Source organism: Lasioglossum baleicum, chromosome 5 (assembly GCF_051020765.1).
Source record: "Lasioglossum baleicum chromosome 5, iyLasBale1, whole genome shotgun sequence".
Taxonomy (NCBI): domain Eukaryota; kingdom Metazoa; phylum Arthropoda; class Insecta; order Hymenoptera; family Halictidae; genus Lasioglossum; species Lasioglossum baleicum.
Genome location: NC_134933.1, coordinates 15,384,727 through 15,404,823, shown reverse-complemented (window position 1 = coordinate 15,404,823; position 20,097 = coordinate 15,384,727). Strand labels below are relative to the sequence as shown.

The 20,097-nt window shown below is 51.9% G+C and overlaps 2 protein-coding genes across 3 annotated transcripts; one reads left to right on the top strand and one right to left on the bottom strand.

The window, feature by feature from the left end:
* Nucleotides 1-578: 578 nt before the first annotated feature.
* Nau (myogenic-determination protein nautilus) lies at nt 579-9,446 on the bottom strand. 2 transcript variants are annotated; one of them, XM_076424089.1, is made up of 5 exons: nt 8,379-9,446; nt 7,288-7,663; nt 6,113-6,283; nt 3,867-3,945; nt 579-882 (listed from the first exon to the last, which is right to left on the bottom strand). In XM_076424089.1, exons 1-5 carry the CDS (start codon nt 8,720-8,722, stop codon nt 749-751), a joined length of 1,104 nt encoding a protein of 367 aa, XP_076280204.1. In that variant the 5' UTR covers nt 8,723-9,446; the 3' UTR covers nt 579-748. The 2 variants fall into 2 exon arrangements, with proteins under 2 accessions (XP_076280204.1, XP_076280205.1); XM_076424090.1 differs by having other exon boundaries at nt 760-882; nt 3,817-3,945.
* Nucleotides 9,447-12,993: 3,547 nt separating this feature from the next.
* Nucleotides 12,994-19,223, top strand: LOC143208987 (43 kDa receptor-associated protein of the synapse homolog). Its single transcript, XM_076424065.1, has 10 exons — nt 12,994-13,136; nt 14,106-14,322; nt 15,511-15,662; nt 16,399-16,545; nt 16,619-16,778; nt 16,873-17,073; nt 17,156-17,254; nt 17,446-17,637; nt 17,766-17,965; nt 18,031-19,223. The coding sequence occupies exons 1-10, from the start codon at nt 13,099-13,101 to the stop codon at nt 18,236-18,238; spliced, it is 1,614 nt and encodes a 537-aa protein (XP_076280180.1). The 5' UTR covers nt 12,994-13,098; the 3' UTR covers nt 18,239-19,223.
* The last annotated feature ends 874 nt before the right edge of the window (nt 19,224-20,097 follow it).

Sequence of the window (20,097 nt, the reverse complement as noted above, 5' to 3'; positions counted from 1 at the left end):
TGGCATTCGCGTGCAACTGAAACGTTTTTATATAATTATTCAGCGATTCGCGAACCCTTCACAGTCTATAACCCGACACGCTAGTATGCATTTTTCTTTTCCTTCTTCTTTGCCTGGTGTTAAATCCGATTTCATCGAGCTTAGAATTTGTTCAGGTGCCCGGGTAATACGGCTAAACAGCTTTTTGGATAGGTTTCAAGACGGAAAGAGCCGAGCAACTAAGTGCACGGGAAATAAAGCGTCTCTCGGTGTGCTTTAGCTTTCTTTATTGTCGCATAGCGCGATGAAACGTACTCGTTAATGTGTATACATGTACGTACGTGTACACTACCGGCAAAAAGTATGGGTCAGGTTTCGTATAGCTTGCGTACTCTACCCTTTCAATAATGACGAAAGCGGAATCCATGCTGTCGACGGACAGTGTACACGTAATATGCGACGAATCGTGAAATGTGATGGTAGGATTCTCCAACTCGTTGACGACGACGGGAGAGATTTTCTTGCTCGTAACGCGCGCGCTTTGATCCGCTATGTTTCTCTCGAGAATCGGACTAGATCTCCAGAGGGACCGAAAGTAGTTCGGCGAGGTAATGAGGATCGTATTAATCGAACTTCGATGAGATTTCGTTTGGGCTCGGGACTCGGGTTTCGGGGCTCGGGGCTCGGATTTAGGAACTTCATATCCGGTTGGCGAATCCAGCGGTCCAGAACAGTCGTTCGATGTCTTCTAATACTGTTTCCCTGGTTCTCAGTGGTGGCAAGAATGTTGGTGCGGCTCGACGATCGGACGTGACGGATCGTTGATGCTCTGTACGATCATGTTCAGACGGTCCAAGCTGCTTCCGGTGACCTGGGCAGGCTGCAACTCCGCTTGCTCGAATCCTGCGAACAGATGCGCGCGAACGTTATCATCCGGATTCGGAACGTGGTATCCTCGCGATATCCTGAACGGTAACCGTTCCCGATTCCTCGTTGCCGTTTGGAAAAGATCCAAACTATCGATCGGTGGAAGAACGGCCGTGCGCGTGAACCGGCGAATCGCGGTTGCCTCTGATTTACGAATCGCATCTCCGACACGATATTTCTCCGACCATGACGTGTCCAGGAAAAGCTACACGCGCGGCTGCCTGCCAAACGCGTGTAATTTTCGACCAGTGAAATCGAACGGAAATCGAAGTTCCGAAAGGACGGCAACGAGACTGCGATCCTGACGATCGTTGCGTCGTATTCGTAGATCAACATTCGGAGGTCGATCAATCGGGAAATGGAGGCCGAGATCCGATGATCGCTTGAAGGATCGACCGATCCGCGAGCTCATCGGAACAGCGATAAGAGCCAAGCGTTTAAATCGCGACCAAAATCTCAGCCGAGGGTAAATCGGGGCGACTTAATTGCGCCGGTTTGTCCTCAAAGAACTTGGTGTATTGCGATTCGTTCGTGCCGGATCTGTCTCCTCGGAGCACAAAGAACCTTTGATTCGGTCTCATTAACGAAAGGCGGACGCGCGACGACGCGACGTCCCGATCTCGCAACACCGACGGGAAAACCCACCCTCCTCGGCTGCACTGCTTACAAGTTGTCGGAGATTGCCTGGCTGATCGCGCGTGCACAAGCACCGTTGCACTCTGGACGCGAGAAGCCGAGAAAATCGAAAAATACGGGTAATAGTAGAAACGCGAATTTAGACGAGGTTCTGCTAAAGGGAAAGAGACAGCAAGCGAGAGTAAGAGAGAGAGAGAGAGAAAGAGGGAGCCCCTCTTGCCCGGGGGGAGAGAGAGAGGGAGGAAAATCAACCAAGCGACAGAGCCGACGGGATTTTCGAGAGACGTTTACGAATATCTGGATGCAGTAAAGTATGTATTTTGGCCGCGACTTCGGTTGCGTTTAAACGCGCATTGCGCTCCGTCGGCAAAAGGATGATCCGGCGACGATGCGTCATACTAATGTACCGTGGCAATATATGGCACTTTCGAGCGGTTCGAGTTTTCTCGTCTTTCAAAGATCCTCCGATTCGCATCGCTACAAATGTTCACGATGGACGCAACCCAGAATGCTGTTAATCGAATCCTGTCCCGTAATCCTGACTCGGGGATCGATGGAGAAAGAAAAGAGCAACGTCGTTCGCGAGATAACGGCAAGATCAAAAGTCTCTCTCTCTCTGTGTTTCTGGACGTTTACACCGATTCTCTCGTCGTTGCCGTCGGGTGCAATTGTGGATCACGCTCCTTCCCCGCGGCAGGATCGTAGAACGCGTTCGGTGGGAACGACAAGGATCCTTTTGAGACAACGCTGACTAAATGGGACGCAACCGCGGGGCATTAATTAAAACGATCAGAGTCTACGTTAGTGGGTTACGGTTCGGTAAATCGCTTGGCACCGTCGCGACACCGGAGGAGCTTGTTTCTCGTTGCCACAGCCGCAGCCGCGTCTATTCCTACAGAGGGGCTGCATTGCCGTCGCCTTTTTCCTTTCGCAGAGGCCGAGTTTGAGGCGGAGGCGTAGCGGTGCGATTGTGAGTTATAGAGGTACCAGTAGCTCGGTCCTCTATTTATCAGTGCTCGAGCCTCCTTTTGCGACTCGCTCTTGTCTCCTCTTGTCTCAGGCATCGAGTACCGTCGCGTTTCGAAATACCGGTAGTTGCGAATAGGCGACGATAAGTTGGCTGTTCGCTAGCATCGAACACGGCACGCGCCTTTTGCTCCCGCTCGTCTCGCCCGATGTACGGTTACCCTTTCGCCCCTCTGAATTATGTGTCACGCTCGCCGATTCCCAGGTATTCATTTACGTTAACGAATCCCGAGTTATTTTAACGATCGGGATTCCGTGATTTCCCGCGCTGCGAGACACGAGCCAAGATGGGACGAAATGCGACAAGCCGCGGCATTGTAACTTGCGGCGGCGTTCGGCGATGTTTGTTCGATCGGTGTCATCGATGGTTGCTCGTCCGAGCATTCGGTCGACTCCCGATCGTCCCGCGCGAGTCTGCGTGCTATCCGGATGGGCGAACGGACACGGCTGCTCGTCTATTTTCAGAATGTAGGCCAATTAATTCCGCCGCATTTTCGGTACAGCTCGGAAAAACGAGAAACTTTACGAATGTCGCGCGAAAATAGCAAGAAACAAGGAGCTGAATCGACGGGAAGCCGGAGCGGCGCGGCGGCGCGCCGCGACTCCGTTGTTCGCGAGATACAATATAACGGAGAAATACATGGTCTCGGGCGTGCCGATGTCGACGGGTTTTCTCGTGTTCCTCGTAGAAGAGGAACTCTTGGTGTTTCTCGAAGGTGGTAGCATCGCGAGCTACCAGCTTGACGCCTGACTGGTCGCGGCTCGTGACTCGTGACTCGTGACTCGTGACGCGTGCCGCTCGGCGGTGAGCTCGTCTCGCGTCTCCCATCTCCCATCTTGCGTCTCTCGTCTCTCTTCTCTCGTCTCGACGCGGTGGAGGGGCCAAGAGGGATACGCGGTAGAAGCAGCCACTCCACCGAGAGATGAAATCGTTGCATCTCGGAAGCTCACGGGTGGGCTATCTATAGCAACGAGTGTAACCGAATAGAAGCCGAGTGTCACTCAAGGGTGACAAAACTCATTAATACCGATCTGCTTAATGCTGCGTCTCGTGTCTGGCATTAATCTACTTAAAAATATCAGAATCAAGAGCGATTCGGTGTTTTGGAAACGCCGACGAAGATGAGCCGGTCGATGCGTCCGTCGCTGCCTCCTTAATAGACAATTTCGCCTATCCGAGTGTTTCAAGCATTTCGAGCGTTTCTTGCCTTGCCTCTCGCCTCGCTTAGCCTCCGAAAACGAGCTTACGCGTTATTTCGTCAGCATTCGCTCCCACCTCGGGCCTCTCGTTCACTCACCGTTGATGGGCTGAAATCTTGCCAGGGGGTCCGAGAACTGTCTGAGCCTCTCCGTGACGTATCGCGGCGAGTCCGCACCCTGCAAACGAAACAATCTTGTTTTGATTCGCGAATCGGAGAAGCAGGAAATCAGCTGCGAGGAGACAAGCCTCGGAAGACGGAATGCGGGGCGGTGGGATGAGGGATGGGGGATGGAGGATGGGAGATGGGAGATGGGAAACGGGAAACGAAGGACACGCGCGGTGTCGCGGCTCGTTCGTTTCGATCGCTCGGGAAATGTAGGTCAATCGTGGCGTTCGGCAAGGGACTCGCGCAATCCTCGTCGGCCGAGGAGTGGTTGGAGCGCCCGTGGGACGGAGAAGAAGCCTGGTAGGGGATGGAACGCGTGGAAAGTGCGCGCGGTCGTTCGACCGTTCGAACGTTCGTCTCGCGGAAATTTGGAAAAACAGCCTCCACTCTCAGAGCGGAGGGACGCGATGAGAATTCTCGCCGGAGTACGAAGAACGAAGGGTGGACGATGCCTGGGGATCCTCGAGCAGCCGCCGGAATGCCGATCGGCGTCGAGTTCTCTGATCCCTTTCGCCTTCTTTCCCTCATTCATTCCTCCACTCTGCAGGCCACTAAACACTGCGTACACATTTTATCCGAGTCGAGTTCCTTTATTTGTCGCGGCGCATCTATATGCGGTGTCGTGGCCAACTATTCTCGGAGTGAAAGCAGTTCCTCGCAGCACTTACCGCGGCCTGGCAGCGGCGGTCGCGAGCCGCGAGCCGCGAGTCGCGAGTCTCGAACAGCCAGGAACACGCACATCCACGCGCGCTCGCAACTTGTCACGGTTACGAGAAACCGGCCACCCCTACCGGACTACCGGTGTCTCTCTCCACGGAGAAGATACGTTTCGATCGAGGGAGTGCTCGGAACTTCAGGTAAAAGATAAGAGGGAGCGAGTCGTTTGTCGTCTCGCAACCCCCAGGCGAGAAAAGCATCAAGTCTCATCCCCATCTACGAGCCATCCAGATTCAGGATTTCCGCTCGAAATAAAAATAGCAGTACTCTCGGTTGGAATAGACCGACCGCGATGCGCGCGAGCGTTTCCTAGTACCCTGACCAAGGGTCAACAGAAAAGTCACTGCTTGCCGCTGAAACGATTTCGAAAACCAGGGAAAAGACACCGCGACGCGGTGCAGGGTAGCCGAGCGAGGCCCGTGAGGCTTTTATCATTAAGTAGGATACCGTCGCGTCGTGTCGCCGAGTCATGCTAAGACTCTGGTTTAAATGAGCGCGATGTTTGCTCTGGAAGATGGCTCCGTGCCCTCGATATCGGTCCGGGCTTCTCGGGCTGGATTACAGCGTGGCCACTATCTCACGGTGCAGAGAGATTCCCTTTACCCAAACGATACTTCCTCGAGAAGAGTATATTCAAATCGATCGTCGATGATGTCGAAAAAAAGAAGAAGAAGCAACGAAGACATTGGGCGCGAGTCGATCTTGTTTCAAAACGATCGAAAACATGGTGTATCGCGCCGGCTCGAATCGATGCTCGTCGCGGAGCGTATATTTAGAGAGCGGACCACGGTCCGACTGGTTTACGCAGAAGGCCAGGCAAATATATTTCATTGTATAATCCCCTCGAGAAGCGTCTCACAACCTAGCCCTGAGCCGAGGCTTTCGACGCGTCGCGACGAGATTCCGAGATTCCGAGATCCAGAGATCCTGAGATTGCGTTTCCGGAGCGAACTTGTTCGAAAATCTCGCAAAAAACCACAATGATGCCGCGACTCCCCTACCTCGGTACAGATGTTGAACACATGCCTGATGGTGCGTTTGACCTCGAACAATCTCTCGGAATGAATATTCCTCGTTGGTTTTTCGACGGGCCGTTGAACGTGCGGTTCGCGAGCGACGGGACGCTGTGCGACGGCCCGCGCAGCGCAGCGTAGAGGAGAACGGAGCGGAGCAAGGCGGAGCGGCACGCCGGGATAGAGAGAGCATCCAGAACGATAACAAACCACTCGCTCGTCATAGTTTCGAGATTTCTGACACGCGTGGGAATACGGTATCGGAAACCGATATCAACTGGTCGCCCGACGACACGAGTAGCTACTCCGGCGGAATAGGCAGAAACGACCTCCTCTTGGTACGCGCGCGGCCGTCTAGCCTTGGCGCGCATCGATGCAGGATATCGTGGCTCCTCCCGCATTTTCCGCATTTTCCGCAGCCGTAAAGAGGTCGCCGCGTTTACATACCGCGTTCTCGGCGAACCCGTGCTCCTGCGTTCCCGAGCTTCCGTTCGCCTGCAGCAACGCTTCCAGGCCTTCGATGTACTCGATCGCGTTCCGCAGGATCTCCACCTTTGGCAGCCGCTGATTGGGATTGTTGCTCGTCCTCCTTTTCAGAACCTCGAACGCTTCGTTCACCTGTAAACCCGATAGCTGTTATCTGGCCGTAGTTGTTATTCGTGGAGATACTAGGCGCCGGAAAATGTTCTCTCTTCGTGGATCAAATCATCGTTGAACTTCACTAGACCGCGAAACTTTAAGCTGGATCAGAATTGATCGATGCGATCGCGGCAAACGGAAGTCGAATAGAAATTCGTTTCCTTTTCCATCGATTCGAGGAAATCGAGTGGAATACAACGGTGTTATCATGTAGAAACAGAGTAGGACAATAATCAACTAATATTTAAAAATGACTAATAGTCTTTTTGAATGTTAGTCATAGCAAAATAGTCATTAGCCAAAACTTTTTGACTAGTTAATGATAGCTAATTAATAATATTAATGTATGTTAATCGCACAATAGTGACTGAATCAACTACTAATTCACTAATAAGCAATAGCTAACGATTACTTATAGCTGTGACTAATTATTTTCCATTTACTTATCACTAACTAATCAAAAAGTTTTGACTAATGACTATTTTGCTATGACTAACGTTCAACAAGACTATTAGTCGCTTTTAAATATTAGTTGATTATTGCCCTACTCGGTGTAGGAATAACAGTGGCTACACCGGATTACATATTTAAGGTCGGGTCTCGGGCACGCAGGACTTTCCGATAACGGCCTGTCTCCCAGCGATTAAACGTTTCCTTTGAATCGCACGAACCACACCAGCGTTATCCTCTTGTTCGGAACGCAGGACAGTCCTCGCAGAACGCTAGAAACGCCTGTCTCTCTATTTCCACGTTTAAAGTCGCGAACCTTTCGTTTCTAACCTTTCTCTCAGCACCTACAAAATGCATAAACGATAGAGCATCGACGCGAAATGAACTGTTACGAGACCGCTATCGTTATATCATTTTTGGAAAGTATTAGAAGCAATTCGATGGTAGTGTGCGAACCTTTTCCAGTACCTATGGAGACCAGAGAGCCGTGAGAAACGAGAACCGGAAGAAACGGTTGGCTCGTGTACACTAACCTTCCTCAAACGCCTTCTTTCTCGCAACGTAGCCGCTTTTCTACGATCGACAGTGACGGTTTTCTTTTTGCATGCTTTGCAGGCCCAGAGGAGGCATCTGCGAGGCCCGTGGGTCGAGGCTGTGGCGTCCAACGCAGCGTGGGGATGCGGCACGTGCTCGGTCTCGTTCCTCTCGTTCTTCTCGTTCTTCCCGTTCTTCTCGTTCGTTTGATGGCCCCTCTGTGTCGCCTCGCCGGATCGTTTCAGCTCGTTCGATTCGTTCGCTTCGTTGCTTTCCTCCGCCTCGATCGAGACCGTCTCGAAATCGGCGGAAGCGTCCGCGGACACCACCGACGACGCGTCGTCCGAGTCCAAAGCGTACGGAGACGGCTGCGACCTGCGTGCACCAAACGGTCTAATATCATCTCCTATACTCTCTCCGAAATTCTCTTCCATCTTTTACCGATCTACTTTTCATTTTAGAGACACGAACCAACATCCTTCGTCCTTGCTCGCGCGATCAACCCAAACGCGAAACCGTGTTTGAAGATTTAAAGATAAACCGTTCTATCGATCGACTGTGATGAAGATTTAAGATGGCAACGAAGACATGAAACAGCGGAAAATTGAGGGAGACAGGCAGGAAGAGAGAATGAGAGAAAGAGAGCAGGCTGAGAAGAAAGCAAGAAAAAACGTTCGCCTCGCGTAACAGGAGTTTGCCGGACGAACCGGGTCCGACGCGATTGGACTAGTTCCAGGTGGTCGGAAGAGTACGATCCCCGTCGTCTACCTTGATCGTTGCGACGAGAGACACGTAGAAAAGGAACGCGAGATGCGACGCGAAAATGGCTTAATGCACTGTAAATCCATCCGCGCGTATCCCTTCGGAATAACGACAGCGCTCGGCGGCTAGAAAGCACGAGGAGCGGATGGACGGAACACGCGCGCGTTGTTCCACGCCGTAGAATACTTTACCTGAAAAATTCATTAGAACAACGTCAGAACGAAAACCGGCTAGCGGACGTTTTGCCGGATTTGTTTGCACCGCTTTCGCGATACCACGGGAAAGAAAGAAGAAAGCGTATTCGAGAGAACGCGGGAAGAATGCTTACGCGAGACGTTGCTCGTAGCGGCAACGCTGCGAGCTCGTTGACTCTAGCGTCGAGACGTTCTCGTTTGTCTCGACGATGCTTCTCCCATCCTCCTGGTCCAAGTTTCTCCCAGACAAGTACTCCTGCAGGTAGTCGATCGCTGGGCTCTCGTCGGAGGCGTAGACACGTCGGCGCCGATGATGGTGGTAGCGGTGATGATGTCGATGCTGATGGAATCGGTCGTGGTACCGGTGCCCATGATTGGGCTGCTGGCGGAGCTGCAGCTGATGGTGCCGAAACGCGTCGTAGGAAGGTCTGCCAGCCGCTTGACACGCGTAAGACACCGCGTTCGTCACGAGCGTCATCTCGAGAAACTTCGCCGGTTCCGCGGAAATTCTCTCGTCGTTCCGACACGTCGACCGATTTCGTCCTCGCGATACAAGCGTAAACGGTGGAAAGAGATTCGTTCAAGTTGAAACTGTTTCGCACGCTGGCTCCGCGCTGGTTCGACGAGTGATTCACGATCCGCGACGGTTCGGCCGATCGTCATGCCGGGGACGACGCGACGCGCATCGCGATCGGCCGTCGAATCGAATTGGATCGGTACGGATCGGATCAGATCGCGAAACTTCCGATCTCCGAACAAGAAGAACTGCGCGAAAACTGGGACCGTGTCGGGAAATAAGAAAAAAGAGGCCCGGAATCCTCGACTTCTCGTGGACCGAAGCGAAGTCGCGAGGAAGATTGAAGCTGCGAGCTTCCTCGAAGCCGGCGCGCGCGATACGATAGCGTGCGCGAGTGCGAGCCGCAAGCTCGTACACGCTCGTCGACGCTCGTAGCTACTCGCTCGCCACACCGTGATCCTCGTTCGCCGAAACGCACGCGTAGTCCACGCCGTTCGGACGCTTTACGAGCAACGTTTAGCCCCCCGGTTACACCCATTCGGATTATTTTCGACAAGAGCCCGACCAATTAGGACTCATCGGAATCCTCTCGGACTCGTCGTCGATCCGCCTCCTCGCTACCCTGGGCCGTCCTAGTGGCTGGCGAAATCTCGCGACAGGGTGTGGTTTCGACTTTTCCACGATTACAAGCGGGGAGTTACGCTTCGGCGATCGGAGCCAGCGGTAGCGCGTGCAGGTTCGCTAGACTTTTCGTTCGGCGCGGCGGTCGTTTCTCGCTCGCTTCGCTAATAGAATTCGAAGGATTATCCTTTGCATTCTTCATGAATTGATCGCGATTCGCTGCAATCGTGGTTCGCGCTATTCGGTGAACGGTATTGCTGCGATCATCGATACACGTTATGGCGAAACCTTTGCGTGTTCGTAGCTTGTAATTTCCATAAACGGACTTGATCGGTAACATCATTATCTAGCGCAAAATAGATTCGCGTATCTACCACCAATTCGATGATCGGTCATTGAATTGTCAGAAAAGTTTTAATACAATATAAAATATGGTTACGAACGGCGGATTTACTTTTCGAGTACGCGATTCGCATAGTTTCCGGTCACGGTACTCGAGAGGGTTTAAAACTTTTCGGACAATCCGGAAGAGCAGAAACTGTAATAAAACGAGAGGGTTGTCCGTTTTTCTGTACATAACGAAAACGATCGCAGATCGGAAGCATCGAGAAAAAGATTCGCGAGCCGCGCGAACAGGCTGATCGGAGGATGAGCGGCGAGCGGCTCGCGTGAGCGCGTCAGCTGAAAGTGTACGCGTAATATCGTCGGGATGGAGCGGAGCAGAGTGGAGCGGAACGAAGTTCCGTATGCAGGGGTAGCGCTGCGATCCACCCCCGTGCCGTGAGCGGTACGGACCTCGTGAAATCTCGGAGCGGCTCGGATCCGATCGGAGCGAACGAGAAGGGCGAATCGCGCAAGACGAACGGTCTGGATTCGAGAAGCGAGACGAAAAACGGGTCACGCTCTCCTCCTTTCAGGATTCGGTCGGCTGGGACACCTACATCCGCCAAAGCTGAAAGTTCACGGAAGGGCAATGCCTCGCCCATTTTTCTACGGACCACGGGCCACCGGACTACAGGCCACGGGGCGACGATGGACCGCACGACCGTCAGACCATGAGACCGTCCGACTGCAACTTCCCCGACCTCGGTACACGTTTCGCATCTCCTCGATTCCACGGACGATCGGTGATTCGATCGAAGCGAGAAACTTTCGCTTTTTCTTATCAAACGGTGAAAACGGCGCCGCTTCGTTTCTATCCTCGATGCATCTCCTCCGCTCGATCGATTCCCCCTTACCGATGGTCGTTGAATGCAAATTAGCACTGCAAACAGAGAAAAAAAGAAATGAGGCAAAGGCAGAGAATTGGATCGGAATCGCTAGCAACTTGGACAGGGGTAGCGGATACGCGAAAGGACGAATTGTAGCCGAATACGGAATGGATTCGCGCGCGCGCGTGATCTCTCTCTCTCTCTCACCCTCTCTCTCTCTCGCTCTTCCTCCGTCACTCTCTTTGGTTCACCCTCTCCCTATCTACTACCACCACCCTTGGAACGCGAACGAGGGGGTTGGGGCGAATAGCAATGATCGGTGGAAAGGATAGAGGGATGGAGGCAGGGAGAGGCAAGGTAAAAGCTTGGGAGGGGGTGTGGAGAAAAGCGAGAACGCGGGACGTCGGTGGTGGCCAGAGGAGTGAAGAGGAGAAAGAGAGGGGGAGGGAGAGAGTGAGAGAGAGAGAACCGGTGGCGGAGAGAAGAGGAGAGGAGAGAAGAGGAGAGAGAATCGGTCGGGTCGTGTGTTGCGGGCTGCTGCGGCTCGGGCGCGACAGTTCTACCCCAACCATTGCCGGCTGACTTTCGCGAGTAAACCGGACCCGAGCGACCCTCCCGCGAGTTCCGTTCGTGGCCGACGCGACGCGTTTCCGATTATCTGCGCGATCGCTCGCGAAACGATTCGCAAGGAAAGCCCGATGCGCTAGAGGAGACGCATGTTGGACCGCGTAGGAGATCGCGACGCGAATGCGAACGCGCAAGGACCGACCGGAGACCCAACAGAGGCCAGAGGTCGAGAGATAACGAGACGAGCAGCAGGATTCCTAGACGGTGGACCCGCCGTCCCGAGCGACGGAGGCTAGCGAATTCGAGCCACGGCATGCGGAGACGTCTCGCAGAGGATCGAATCGTCGCTTGGTTATCCGCGCACGCGATTACATCTTTCTCGCGGTTAAACTCGAAACGTCTTCGATTCTATGATCCGATATGGGCGCCAGATTCGAACACTGAGTCCTTCTCCCAGTGGCAAACCCGGGAATCGTCGGTCGTTTCCGTTCTAAGGCCGGTCGTTTGTCCGTAGGAGAATCGAGTCGAGAACGTGTTTGCAAAAGGGGACGCGACCGACGCGCGCGAACGACGAGCGAGCGAGTTTCGATGCTCCCCACGCTCGTTTCAGCTGCGGATTTGAACGTGACTGAGAGATTCGGCGGGTCGACCATCTCGCGTCCTCCCCTCACGATCTTCGATCTCGCGGCGAATCGTTCGACAATATTATTTCACGACCCGGCGACCTTGACAGCGTTTGCCAGCGAAAAACGTCGAGGAAAAGATGGAACGGGAGGACCGATAACGGAGGCGGGTATCGATCGTTTGACGCGTCGGAACGCACACGCGTCGTCGATCGCGATCGAGCAAACGGCGCGAGCTGCTACGATGCAACGGACGAGTTAACGACGCCTCGCGTTCCGCCGCTTCGGCCTCGCGATCCTACTCGGTCGCTACCATTGTGTTCGATGCGAAATAGTCCTCGCTCGGTTCTACCTACATATATATACATAAACAAATGAATAAATAAAAAAACAGATATATAAATAAACAAATAAATAAATATATATATATATAAATACATATGTATATTTACGCGCACTCGTACGAGTGTTTTCCAAAGGATCGATTCTAATCGCGTTACGCGTTCGAAGATAATCAAATTTAGAAAGAGGGAAAGCGCCGGTCGCTGGAAAAACTGTAGGATAATTAAGCAAACAGGAACCTCGAGAGCCGCGAACGTCGTAGTTACCGGTCGAACGGACGTTGAGAGGCGTCGCGAACCAATCTAGGCGAACAGAACAGAGACTGCCCGTGAAAATCGTGAATTGATCTCTATCGACGGACAGACGGACGTTTTCTCGCCCAAGTTTCGTACTACTTCCTGTACCGTCGCACCGTGTTAAATACCCGCCGCCCGTCCCCGTTGCTCTACGACTTACTCGGTCCTTCAACGGTAATATCGAACGCGTTGCACCTCGACGATCCTCTCGAAAGTACACATAGGTGTTGTTTCTCTCGATGCTCAATTACACGCAAGTACAAAGATCCGCGAGAGCAAAGTCTATTTTCTCCTAATCGCGCGAATCCGATATACACTCCGTCAAACTCCGACGACTTTGTCCATACTCGACTCGCTCGTGCCGCGAAACGCGCGCGAAAGGGAGCTACCTCAAACTCGCATACTTTTTCTCCTCGTATTTCGTCGTTCGTGCCGAAGATCCGTGATCGTGGTTCAAAACGATCGGCGTGTCGGTCCTCGGGAACCGAGACCCTCTTCCGCCACGGACAAACGGTTAACGTATTGTTGGGCAAACGATGCAACGTCTCGCGGCCATCGTCGAAATAATGTCGCCGAGGATCAAAATCATCCGGAGAAGAACGGACAATCGATATGCGAGCGAAGATCTTGAAGCACTTATCTCAAGGAAAAAGTAACGAAGAAAGGCACGCGCAGTCATGTCATGGGAATCCATTTCCTCAAGAGACTACCTTGGGCAAGTATCCTTGGGCGAGACCCTTTGGAGGAGATCCCTCCTAAAATCCGATCGCATCCCTTTCTCGAGCGCGCGCTCTTCCGCTCTTCTGCTCTTCCGCTTTTCCGCTCGAGAGCGAGAGACTCGAGTGTTTCGATATGGAGCGGGGGGTGGAATAAGTCTGTCGCGAGTTTACCGGTGCCGCGGCGTAACTCGGCAACCTTCGCTCCGGTATATAGGTCAGGAAAAGAGGTCACAGGTGCCTCGCCCACCGTGGCTAGCAGCTACTGGTTCGGTGACGGGAGCCGAAATTGCGCGAACGCTATGCCGAGCCACGATGCGCGTCGACACGAGCGCCGGACCAAGAGTGCCCTTAAACATGGCATTTCCTATATTTTATACTTTACAGTTGGCCCGATTCAAACAACGATTCTTTCGATCTCCTGTATGCGATTCTCATCTGTTGGATCGCGAACCAACTGCGTTGCGACCGTCGTTCGCGTCTAGAAATCTAAACAAGCCAAAGAGAAATTACGAATTCTGTAATTTATTCGATATATGTAGATGACGACATTAATCAAGTTAGGTTTATCCGCGTTGAAACTACGATTCGAGCACGAAACCCGCGTTCAATGTCAGGACGCGTATAGGAAATCCCACGTTCAGATTGCTCGACGACGCGACACAATAGTTCGTCGTCTGTTTGAATCGCGATAAGCGATCTGAGGGCAGAGATTGAAGGAAACTAAGAAACGCACGGTCGCAATGCGGCACGCCGCTAGACTGGAACGATGCTCGTGTGGAACGCTGCGCTGGCTGTGACGGCGCCAAGCGGTCTTTGCCCCGCGAACTCATCTCGGGTCTCGCACGCGAGATTCAAGCTAAAGAAACATCTTCGCGATGTCGCGAGGCCACTCGTCCCGGAGGTCACCGGAGGTTCGTCGAGAATCGATTTCGCGCTTTCAACGAATGATCGTGTCGAATTCGCAGCGGTCCGGCCAGTCATCAGCTGTCGGCAACCGCGCTGCTGGGTAGTCCGGACGGATCGCGACATCCTCTTGACGTGTGCGAGTTCACCGAGGAGGACTACCACCATCAGAACTCGAACGGGAACGGGCACTATCAGAACGGTCGATCCGGAGCTGGTTTCTGGGAATGTCTGGTAGGCTGCAGACAACGACTGGACCAACACTTTGCTCGCAGACGGGTAAGTCATCCTCGATCGGTTATCGGTTCGCCCTGTCCTACTTCTACTACCTCGATCTACCCTCTTCCGCTTCCTTCGTTTTCTTACACGACCATCTTCCGATCGTAACCTCGGTGAACAGGTTTTCTCGGTCATTGTCGAGACCGCTCCGGGGTAGAAAGATACGCACGCGATACTCGCGGTCACGCTACCTCCTAATTGCGAGTCCTGAGAGAGCCCATCTCTTCGTGACCTCGCCAGTCCTCGAGGCTGACACGGCGACCTCCTGTAATAACCGCAACAAAGCAAATAAAAACACCGCCGCTATATGTGTAGAAGCATAAAAATATCAAATGTCACCATGTCCAACAGGTTCTGCTGTTTTCTATTTTCCTCCTTTTTTCTCTCGGATATTCTGTAAGCTGGATCCTGCATTTTCCGGTAGAACGGATCTAAATTAGAATGAGTTTTGGGTACCAGAAAAATTTGGAATCGCTAATTAAAGCAATTATAACGTCAGGAACAGGAACAGGAAAGCATGACCGTGGAGGAGCTGGAGTTATTTTGAAAAGCATTGTTTTTGAACTCCGCTGAATTATTCTTCCGCACTGTTGGTCGTCGATCGATCATTTCTCAGCGAAGCCAACTTGAAAACTCTGTGACTCTTTTATTTTGGCGCAGCCTGTAATCGGTTATGTCCGGATTCGGTGGCCCTCCAGTTTCGCCAGAGCACGAGGATAGGTTCGCGCGTAAAATACAGCGTGTCGAAAGGTCGTGGCAGCTGATCGGGAAAACGGCTCGGCTCGTCTCGAGTCGACGAAGCAAGGCGAAGCGAAGCGGGGCGAGGCTCTACGCGGCAGTATTTCCGGTTGATCGCGAGATCGCGACGACCTCGACTACATGCAACATATAACACATATAAACTACAACATACAATATACAAGGGACGCAGGCGACTGGCGTACCCGTTACCTTCGTTTTTCCTGCTGGATCGCCAGCGTCGTCGCTATCGGTCGAGGTCGCCGCTATTTACGTTACACGAGATCGTTGGATCTGAAATCATCGACGGAGAAAGTTCAAGGTCGAATCGATAGAACCGTTTGCTCCTACGTTTAACCACGCGCGCCGCCGTTTATAACACGGCCGTTGTGTTTCCCGTTCATGGCCTCGTTGTTCGCGAATCACCCTTTCGGAATCTATTTGTCCCAGGTGGAGCAAGGCTTGAAGCTGTACCGCGCCCACAAACAACAGGCCGCCGTGCGGAAATGGTGGGGCGCGCTGAAGAACATCAGACAACGCGAGGACAAGTTCGCGCTCCTCGGTTATTTATACCAAGCCTACATGGACTGGGGAAAGTATAGGTATTCGTCGTGCGAACCGTTTCGATCGATTTCCGAACCGAAACGATTCGTTTATTGCCGGCTTTGATCGCCACGGAGACTCGCAGCAGGCTCCCGCGGCAACGGTTACCCTTCTCGTTCGCGATTCGCTTGCCATACGTTGTGATCACTGAAACGATACATCGCGTCAAACGATCGTTTCTCCCGCGAATCGAAAATCTGCGTTGTATCGAGGATCCTCTTCTACGGTGCCGTTTTTTCAATAATTCTTTAACAGAATTGACAATCTCTCGAGGGTTCGTTCGAGCGAATCGGAAAAGTTCGAAGATCAACGGCCTGGTTCGATGCGATTCGCGCTGGGAAAACAACAGTCGGCAAATCCAAGCGAAAACGGACGAAAGAAACCACTATAGCTGTCAGTTCGTTTCGCCGAAAGGCACGGGCGCGGTGGTCGGCTGGACTGCTCAACCCACTTAGCTGCCATGGAGAGCACTACGAGCCTCCTAGCTTAAGTACGCGGACCAGGAAGAGAAAAGAGCTTAATAGAGAGATTGTGACCAAGAGATAGTATTTACTTGTGCGCGAGACGCGAGACGCGAAACTCGGAGAGAAAGAAAACTCGCGATCCTTGACACGGTAACGAGGCGTTTCCTCCCTGAGAAAGGGGGTTACTACGGAGTGCTACTGCGTTTTTTCGCCCCCCCCCCCACCCCGTCGGTTAGAATTAACATAGTCAGGAGTAATCGCGTCGTTTCAGGGACAGCATCGATTTTGGTCACAAGCAATTATGCATCTCGGAGGAGCTCGATTCACCCAACATGCGGGCCGAGGCGTACTTAAATCTGGCGAGGGCTCATGAACGCCTGGGCGCATTGGACAGAGCGTTGGACTATGCGAGACACAGGTAGTACCGCCGTTCCCCAGATCCTCGATTCTCCAAGATACCTAATTACCGATTCGATCCTACGATTCCGTAGTTTGTACAACGAATGCGACCAATGCGCGACCGCCGGGCTGGTTCACTTGACCGTGGGTAGAGTGCATTTGGAGCTAGCGGGATTCTGCAAGGCTCTGGAAGCCTTCCAGAGAGCCCACAAGATCGCTCATTCCATTCAAGATCCGTCGCTGGAGTTGCAAGTAAGTCTTGCGCTCACGAGCCTTTCTCTTTGTCAACTCAACAGACATTCCGACTCGATGCCATCACGATCGCGATCACGATCCTGACTCGCAGGTATACGTCGGCCTGTCGGAGCTCTTCTGCAGACTACACGACGCCGATAAAAGCGCGAGGTACGCCGCACGGGCGTACGATCTCTCGAGAAGCTTGCAACTCGGCGATCTGAACTCGCGGCACCATAGAGCAGCCCTGCTGCAAATGGCCGCGGCTCTTCGAAAAAAAGGAGAACTCGGCGACGCGCACGACTACTGTTCGGTACGTTTTTATCAAGCGACGTCAGTTCCATTGTGTTTCCATTCTGTCATTTACCTCGTGTTTGACTCGCAACTCCGCGCAGGAAGCAACGCGTTTGTCGCTCGTATCCGGAGATCAAGCCAGCTATGCGAGGAGTATACGAATCATGGGAGATATCTATAGGAAGAAGGCCGACATAAATGTAAGTAGTATACCGGAACGAAAGTCAAGGACGTCGCGAATGTTCAAAGGTGTTGAAGCCTCGATTGATCCCTTACAATTAAATGCTGCCTTACCGCGAGTCTCTCCTCTTCCGTGCATCGCCAGTTTACCGCTGTCACAGAGCCCCTCGAATATTATTAGCGTGACCAATATACGAACATGTACCCGTAGAAAGCGTTTCGGCAATACGAGAGTGCGATGGGATCCGCGGCAGCAACCGGTGATCGTCTTTGTCAAATGGAAGCGATGGACGGTGCAGCGAGATGTCTCGAGGCTCTTCGACTGCAACACAAGATATGCAACTGTCGTCCGCTCGAGTTTAATACAAGACTGCTCGAAGTCGCTGGATCGGTCGGTGCTAAGGTAATCTTCTTTGTCTCTGACCGTGTGCTTCTTCGGTGTTAACGCGACTCTTGTTGATCGTTAACGCGTCGTTTGTCTGTCGTTTGTCTGTCGTTTGTCGTCTCGTCGACCGCTCGATCCGCGCGCAGTTCCTGGTGCGAACCGTAAGGTCGAGGCTGTCGCGGATTTACGGGTCCCTCGGCGACGAGGAACACAAGGCTCATCACGAGAGATTAGCCGCGGCTATGGAAGAGGATTTGGAGCTGCGATGCGGCGGCTGCAACGAGCCGTTCGGCCTCGAGTCGGACTCTTTGGAGGCGCTACCGTGCTCCCACATATTGCACGCCAGGTAAAACGTAGACACGACCGGCTAGCCAGCCCCCGACTGTTCATCGAACCACGCGTCGTTTGCAGGTGCGCCTATGAGATATTGAAGCGGCGCGATAAGAAAAAGAAGCGCCTGTGCCCCGACTGTCACAAGTCCGTTAGTTCACGATTGTACCTGCATTGCGAGGATCCTCACGGCATGAATACTTTGAATCACAGTTCCTTGAGTCTGGCGTCGTTGAGAGCAAGCAGTCTGGCTACACTGGACGATTGTCACGCCACGAGTAGCGTCTAAGATCCGATTATCCGATTATCCGATTCACCTGCTCTCCGCGTACACGCGCCTCCCTCCATGCGCTGTTATTCGTTAACGAAGGGCGAGCTCGTTCGATCTTCGGTATCCGAGTCTCGGTGCTCGTCGCGCATTCTGTCCAACTTCTAGGGAAGTACGTTTTTTCGAGGTTGAAGTCCTACTCACAGAAAAATTATACGCAAGATCAAGTAATTCGACACACGTTCATTTTTCAACTTGTCAACTTGGCTTACCTCGTATCGTTTGTTTACACTTACGCCTCTCTTTGTTTGGTCACTCTATACACTAAGAGATCGCTACTTTATGTACATTGTAAACGAATCCGTATATTTTAATTACTCACATATTTATATGTACGTCCGTTGTGTTACGCGTATATGCACGTAAAGCAGCTAAGGGTCAGCCTGGTAATTCCCTGAAACAAAAGAATCGATGCTCAGAAAATATGCGAACCTGACTACCTGATTTCAACCGTGTACACGTGTATTTTAAACCGCTCTATACATACATCGACGCCTCCTTGCAAGCGTAATCTGTCAATCTCGAGCTGAACGGACGTTGCGCATATCTATTTGTTACCCGATTCGATTCGAACATTTCGAATTCCGTTACAAGAGAATCCGTTATCACCAAAGTCGATAATCGAAGGTCGAGTGTCAGAGATCGAACGTTGAACGAACTCGCATAGTCGCATCATGGCCGACGCGACGCGAGACGATACGATACGGTACGATACGATACGATACGATACAAAACGATACGAGAACGCGGCGACCGCATTTACACAACCTCGCCTCACCGAGTTGAAATTCCCGCGATTCGCCGCCAATTAAAAGCCACTAGATTCTTAAATCTTAAATATCGTTTATCGATATACATTACCGATGAATTAGGAAACTAATGTTGAGAGAAAACTAGCACGATTGGAAAAGACTTAATGGCAATAAAAATGCACGTTCACATTGTTCGTTTTTCTCGATGATTATTTCCCTTGAACACTTCCCGTCGTTTTACAGTTTACGATACTCTTGCGATACCGTCGAAATTTGAACAGGGGATCAACTGTACATGTGTTCATGTTTATGTCGAGATTACACATATAGATTGTCTCGTATGTGTTTTGTTTGCGCGTAAACTCAAATCTGCGAACGCAGCTCTCTGTCTGACCTACAACTTTTCGTTGATAACCTACCACGAGGGCTGCGTTCGTCCATTTTTCTGCGGATAAGCAAAGAAAACGTGTACAGTACTTGGATAATGTTGATTCATATTTGCTATCTACAATAATATTTTTGTTTCTCGCCTATGCGTTGCTCCATTCCATACCATTACAAATCGACCGAATCCTCCTTTAACCTATGAACACGGAGCGTTCTCGCAGAAACGAAACTCCCGCCCTTTTCGAGAACCAACTGTCGCTGCGCTTGTGCACGGAAATGATGCTTCGTGTAAGTATCTATGGCAGCATAATCACAAAACTTTATTAGATTCAAGTACGAATACCGGGATGCTTTCAAATCCAAGATTATTCAATTACACCTGCTGTTATTTAACATTATTACGAATTCGTGTGTACGTTATCTTGCGCAACCAGTATCTTCTTCCTCTTTTACCCAGGGAGTTACAGATGGTTACAGAGAAGGATAGAGTCATCGTCGGTAATGAAGAGGTTCGTAGTAGTGTTTCAAGGTCAGTCAATTCGGAATCGTGAAGAAACGATTGTGACAGAACTTTCTAGAGAAGACTATTTCGTGGTACGGTTCCTGAGAACGCGCACGACATCTGGAACGTGGTTGTGGATGCACCGTACAACCGCCATGACAGCTTATGCTTTTCGTATC

What these genes read in the sequence shown, in the direction of transcription:
- Nau (XM_076424089.1), bottom strand. Translation starts at nt 8,722, where the DNA reads ATGACGCTCGTGACGAACGCGGTGTCTTACGCGTGTCAAGCGGCTGGC. An exon ending in CGCTACGAGCAACGTCTCGC is followed by an intron (nt 7,664 to 8,378) that starts GTAAGCATTCTT and finishes TGGTGCACGCAG; the next exon opens with GTCGCAGCCGTCTCCGTACG. An exon ending in AAGATTTCAGCCCATCAACG is followed by an intron (nt 883 to 3,866) that starts GTGAGTGAACGA and finishes ATCTGTTCGCAG; the next exon opens with GATTCGAGCAAGCGGAGTTG.
- LOC143208987 (XM_076424065.1), top strand. Translation starts at nt 13,099, where the DNA reads ATGTCATGGGAATCCATTTCCTCAAGAGACTACCTTGG. An exon ending in ATCCGTCGCTGGAGTTGCAA is followed by an intron (nt 16,779 to 16,872) that starts GTAAGTCTTGCG and finishes CCTGACTCGCAG; the next exon opens with GTATACGTCGGCCTGTCGGA. An exon ending in TCCCACATATTGCACGCCAG is followed by an intron (nt 17,966 to 18,030) that starts GTAAAACGTAGA and finishes CGTCGTTTGCAG; the next exon opens with GTGCGCCTATGAGATATTGA.